This window comes from Musa acuminata, chromosome BXJ1-6 (assembly GCF_036884655.1).
Source record: "Musa acuminata AAA Group cultivar baxijiao chromosome BXJ1-6, Cavendish_Baxijiao_AAA, whole genome shotgun sequence".
NCBI classification, from domain to species: domain Eukaryota; kingdom Viridiplantae; phylum Streptophyta; class Magnoliopsida; order Zingiberales; family Musaceae; genus Musa; species Musa acuminata.
Genome location: NC_088332.1, coordinates 35,069,413 through 35,075,624, shown reverse-complemented (window position 1 = coordinate 35,075,624; position 6,212 = coordinate 35,069,413). Strand labels below are relative to the sequence as shown.

The window sequence follows — 6,212 nt, the reverse complement described above, 5'->3', positions numbered from 1 at the left end:
TAAGCTTAGGAAAAGCTTATATGGACTCAAACAAGCACCTAGACAATGGTACAAGAAGTTTGATTCCTTTATGATGAGCCAAGGGTATGATAGAACCACATCTGATCATTGTGTGTTTATGAAGAAATTTTCAGATGATGATTTTATTATTTTACTGCTATATGTTGATGATATGTTGATTGTTGGCCATGATGTTGGAAAAATTGAAAAGCTTAAAAGAGAGCTAAGTAAGTCTTTTGCCATGAAAGACTTAGGATCGGTGAGACAAATACTTGGCATGAAGATTCTTCGTGATAGGAAGAAAAGGAAGATTTGGCTATCTCAGGAGACTTACATTGAAAAGGTTCTTGAAAGATTCAACATGAGTAAAGCCAAAGCAGTTTGTTCCCCACTTGCAGGTCATTTCAAGCTGAGTTCGAAACAATGTCCTACAAGTGAGAAAGAAAAAGAAGAAATATCCAGAGTTCCTTACTCATCTGCAGTAGGCAGTTTGATGTATGCTATGGTTTGTACTAGGCCAGATATAGCTCATGCAGTTAGAGTTATTAGCCGATTTCTCTTTAATCCTGGAAAGGAACATTGGGCAGTAGTGAAATGGATATTAAGATATCTAAGAGGTACTTCCAGGTTGTGTTTATGTTTTGGCAGTGATGAACCTGTGTTAGAAGGGTACACAGATGCAAACATGGCAGGTGATACTGATTCCAGGAAGTCCACTTCGGGATTCTTGATGACATTTGCAGGAGGAGCAGTCTCTTGGCAGTCTAAGTTACAGAAGTGTGTTGCTCTATCAACCACAGAAGCAGAATACATAGCAGTTACTGAAGCCTGTAAGGAAACTTTATGGATGAAAAAGTTTCTACAGGAATTGGGCTTGAAACAGGAAGTATATACTGTTTACTATGACAGTCAGAGCGCCATTCACCTCTCCAAGAATTCAACATACCATTCTAGATCCAAGCATATTGATGTGAGATATCACTAGATTCGTGATGTGCTTGAGATGAAAGAATTACAGTTGGAAAAAGTGCATACCAATAAGAATGGTTCAGATATGTTGACAAAGTCTTTGCCTAAGGAGAAGCTTGAAGCATGTAGGCGAAGAGCGGGCTTGGTACAGCCCACCATATGAGCTGGAGGGGGAGAATTGTTGGGTCCAGCCCATATGTGGGCTTGGACAAATAGGGTCTATTGAGCCCAAATCATTAATTAAGGTGAAGTAAGGCAAATTAGGGTATGCAGGGAAAAGAAAAACATAGAGCAGCGTGCAGCGTGCAGTGTACGTGCACAGTGAACAGCGACGGCGTGCAGAGAGAAAGAGAAATAGAGAGAGAAAGTAAGGTTTCTGAGTTTTTCTGCACGATCGGTGGCCAAACGTTGTCAGTTTCGGCCCAAATTTTATGTGGAGAATCCTTGCAGCAAACTCTACAATCCTAACGGTGTTGATCTGCAGTTTACCCTCTCTAAGGTACTTTCCTGTGATATCCATTCTGTGAGACCTAGAATTCTCTTTGGAGGAGATCCACCTATGTGATGAAGATATAGTATTCTTGAGCCAAGATCTATGTTCTTGATGTTATTCTGATCCTCTAGTTATTCTAGAGAAGACCTACTGTAAACCTGTTATCATCATTATTGATAGTGGAAGTTTGAGGTGGATTACGGTCCCGTGGTTTTTCCCACATTGGGTTTTCCACGTTAAAAAAGATTTGGTCTCATTGTGTGATTGATTTATTGCTCTATTGTTTATGCTGTGCTGATTGATATTAGCATTTGAATATCAAGTTGGTATTTTGATGAGGAACCTATTTTGATACTAAACAGGGAAAGAATTATTCCGCATTAACAGGTTTCTTCCCAACAGTTTTGATGGTTCAATTAATTTTTTATTCGAAGGATTCGATATGTAAATATAATCATATTACCATGAATTTGAGAGGGAAAGTATACATGGAGGACATTTTTATAATGTGATATAAGATGGGTAAATTTGAGGTCATAGTTAAATATCAATGCTTTATCCGATCATAAGCTCAATCATGCAATATGAGATCATAGTTAAATAGTTATATGCTTTTCTCGATCATAAGTGCAATCGTGCAATACAAAATCTGAAAGACGAAGGGTAATAATTGGTCGAATCAACTTCCTATTTCATGTGGTTGACTTTATGAGGTCAAGGGATTAAGGTGAAAGATGATGTAACAAAGAAGTAATATATATATCAACCTAGCATTCCTCGAACGAGAATAAGGTATCGATAGCCAGCCTTCCATATATCATAATTCTCATATCGGATACTAAAATTTTAATCATCCGTTCAACAAGAAAACAAAAAGCTAAAAGAATATAACCAAAGAAGTAATACCTCAAAAAATGCAGTACACCATAGACCAAAAGAGAAAAAAAGGATCCTTCAAATGTATCGAGAGTCATTACGAGCACATTCTTTAGTTCCATGTTGAGCACCGGTATATCATCGTTAATCTCACTATGATTAATCTCACATCAGAAATAGATAATATTAAAATTAACTTATAAAGATATGATGAGTATATTATTATTATTAATTTTAATTTAAGTTTTTGACTAATGATTTACGTCAAACAAAATTAATAGGTTAATTAAACTATTAGGCTGGGTCATAACATCTTAATCTCAAAATATATTTTTTTATTTTCCTTTATATTACCTGTATTATGTTTTATATACATTGACAACATATTTTTTTGATATATATGATCAAATGAAATAAAGAAAATACTCGTTTTAAATAATGTCATCCTCATATTGAAAATAAATGTAACTTTGTTAAAGCTTATAAATATATTAGGTTCCTTCTAAAAAAAAAAAATTTTATGATTATTGAGCATACAAATAAAATATATATTGTAGCACTGATCATCTCTATTCTGCTTGCTATTTGGTTAATGCTTGCATAATGTCCCTTTCCTGTATTCAATCACACGATCAAGATCAAAATTAACTGTGAGGTTTTCTTTTAATTATTGTCATGGTAATATAATACTCTTCTTTATACATTCTAATGTGATTTTTATGTCTATTTCCTATTTTGATTTTTTTTCATTGTTATTTGACACTTTTTTATGTGGTTATACAAAAAATCGGTTAACTATAAATTTTACCATATAAAAAATATTTTTGATAATTGTTATCATTACACTGATTTTGAACTATAAGATCGAATCATCGATTAAAAACCAGTTCAATTGATTCACTTGTTGTGAATTAATTCAATACTACTTTACATTATGAATTAATTCCTACTTAAAATCGTAATTTTTTTATCAAATGATGAGTGATGAGGATAGGGATTTTGTTGTAATGGTCCAAGTTTTTTATTATTTATTTAACAGCCTCTAACTTAAAACTTTTTTTTTTTTGCAATAAATCGACATTAAGTCTTCAAAAACAACTCGATTTTTCTTCTCATTTGCGTCAATATATATATATATATATATATATATATATATATATATATATATATATATATATATATATATATATTAGAGAGAGACAGAGAGAGAGAGAGAGAGAATCCATGGGTTACAGGAGGTGTTGGTGCGGTTCCTTCTCGCGGCATTCCTCTCAGCCTCTTTTCCTCTGTATAGCTGACGCAAGTGGATGTGTTGTTGGACATGTCGATCACTGTCACCAGACAAGTAGTGTTCTCTCCTTCTTCTTCCGTTTTCGTGTTTTATATTGCGTCAAAGAGTTGAGTCTGGTTCACGTCACAGAGGAGTCGTCGCCTTGTGCCCACACCCTCTGCTATAAGGCCTACCCTTCCCTCACCTCAGCTCACCCACCCACACCCCCCCCTTCTGCCTCCTCTTCTTGGTGGTGACTCTCCGGACTCACAGCTGCAGAGATCATGGAACATGGGCTGTTTTAGCTGGGGAGTGATCTTGAGCTTGGGGAAAAGGGACGCCCTCCCTGTTGTTCGTATTGTCTTCTTTCTCGGTTCGCACACATGGAGAGCAAGCCAAGCTTCTCGAGGCATGGAGTGCTGAGGCTCCCCCCTGGGTTCAGGTTCCACCCCACTGATGAAGAGCTTGTGGTTCAGTACCTCAGGAGGAAAGTCTTCTGCTGCCCCTTGCCCGCCTCCATCATCCCCGAGATCAACCTCGCAAAACTCGATCCATGGGATTTACCCGGTGAGTCCTCTGAGATCAGTGTAGTTCTCGTTGTTCGTCCTGTTCGTTGTAATGCCTCAGTGGGAATGATTGGTGTGTTCTTGTTGGAATGCTCAGGTGGGTGCGAGGAGGAGAGATACTGCTTCAATCTGAGGGAGGCAAAGTACCGGAACGGGAGCTGGTCGAACCGGGCGGCCAGGTCCGGGTACTGGAAGGCCACGAGGAAGGACAAGCAGATCACATCTCCAAGGTGCAGCCAGGTTGTGGGAATGAAGAAGGTTTTGGTCTTCTATAGAGGGAAGCCTCCCACCGGGACCAAGACTGATTGGGTCATGCATGAGTACCGGCTTGCCGGCACCGAGTCTACAGCCCAGAGACATAACTCAACTCATGTGAGCTCCCAATTTTTTTTTGATCTCCCTGAGTCCAAGATTTATATGGATGTTCTTGTGAAGCTCATTCCTAGGCCTTCGGTTTTTGCCAATTCATATGCAGTTGAAACTATCATGCCATACTTAGTTCCTATCATCTGCTACTCCACCACATACTGAAGTGCTTGTTTCTTGCCAACGGAAACCAAGGCCTAAATGCTTCATTGTAGATTTGATTACAGCTATACTAACTAGCATAACCAGAAAACTGTTGTTATGGAGCTTTCTTCTGCTAACTGCTGATCCTTTTGCGCTTTTTGGTTCCACCATGCCACAAAACTCATCATCAACTCATTCAGGGGTTTGCCCCGTACGATGCTAGATTCCAGCTGCATAATCTTTGCTAAATTCTACAACTTTTCTGACTCCATGTAGAGCGGAGATTGGGTACTCTGTCGCATTTTCAAGAAGAAAAGAGCTACCAAGATGGATGTTGAGACTGAAGAAGGGGACGAATTGCCAGTTACAAATAGTGGCATTGACTTCATGGGACAGAGAGATAGAGATCAAAATCATTCTTCGTCCTTGTCCGAATCAAGCTGCATCACCGAGCTCTCTGATGGATCCAGCAATGGGGAGGAAACCAGTTCTCGCAGTTCAATTCCACAAGGAAGTGAGTCCTAGAAATTCTCTGCGTCAGTGTTCCAAATTTAGAGCCTCCTTTTTTTCTTGGAAGCCAAAATCCAAATAAACTTTGAGCTATTGACTCTAGGAATTCTAGTCTCCCTCTCCTGTAAGTGGTTCCTTTACCAACCTAATTGCAAGAGAGCTCTGTGGAGCAGAAGGAACCAATGTTGTCACCTAATGAAACATATGTTTCATCAAGTCCAATGCTGCCTCAGTTGATCAACTTTTCTTTCCCAATCAAAGCTATGTGAACAATGAAGCGGTGGAATGCTTTTTTTCTTTTTCTAAACTTTTGATAGAGTGGCTAGTGTTATCAAAAGACCGATCGCTGTATACATGCACAAAAGATGCTGCAAAAAGATAGGAAGAAAAGCTGAGCAAGAAAGAGGAGGCAAGAATCCATCTGGTTTGTTAAAAGAGGTGCCTTCAGCCTCTGGCACCAGCTGGAGGAACAAGGGGCATGAGCTAAGAGGCTGGTCAAAGGCATCTGGGCCCCTTCATGGCCAAGAATATTTTGCTCAAGATTTTGCTTTGACATCAGAATTAGACCCGTGATTAATGTGTGGTTGCTGCTCAGCTGCACTCCAGACTTGGTCAAATGGAGCAAACCAAACCATGTTTGTCACATGAAGCCATACCTGTCTTTCTGAAAAGTGGTCAATTATGAAACAATCAAGAACTTCATGATAGTGGTTATTCACCTGTGTAATTAAATATAGAAGAAAGGCTTGAGTTTGGAAACAGAGGATTCATCACATCTCTTGCTGGTTAACAGAATCAGCACACACCCATCGAGTGCCTCAAGGATGGACTTCAGTTCCGGAATAGCAGCTATGTGCATGTAATTTAATCCTGCAGCCATTCTTCTTCATTTGCGCATTATCTTTGATCCAAAACAGGGAAAGCCTTTGCACTCAGTTGTGTTGTTTTGTTATATTACTCTCTTACTAAACCATTAGCAATAGTCTTTTCTGTTCCAGTGATTTGTACTAATTAAAAA

At 38.7% G+C, this 6,212-nt stretch overlaps 1 protein-coding gene across 1 annotated transcript; it reads left to right on the top strand.

The window, feature by feature from the left end:
* Positions 1–3,690: 3,690 nt before the first annotated feature.
* Positions 3,691–5,491, top strand: LOC103988916 (NAC domain-containing protein 83). Its single transcript, XM_009407602.2, has 3 exons — positions 3,691–4,175; positions 4,272–4,546; positions 4,961–5,491. The coding sequence occupies exons 1-3, from the start codon at positions 3,992–3,994 to the stop codon at positions 5,207–5,209; spliced, it is 708 nt and encodes a 235-aa protein (XP_009405877.2). The 5' UTR covers positions 3,691–3,991; the 3' UTR covers positions 5,210–5,491.
* Positions 5,492–6,212: the final 721 nt, after the last annotated feature.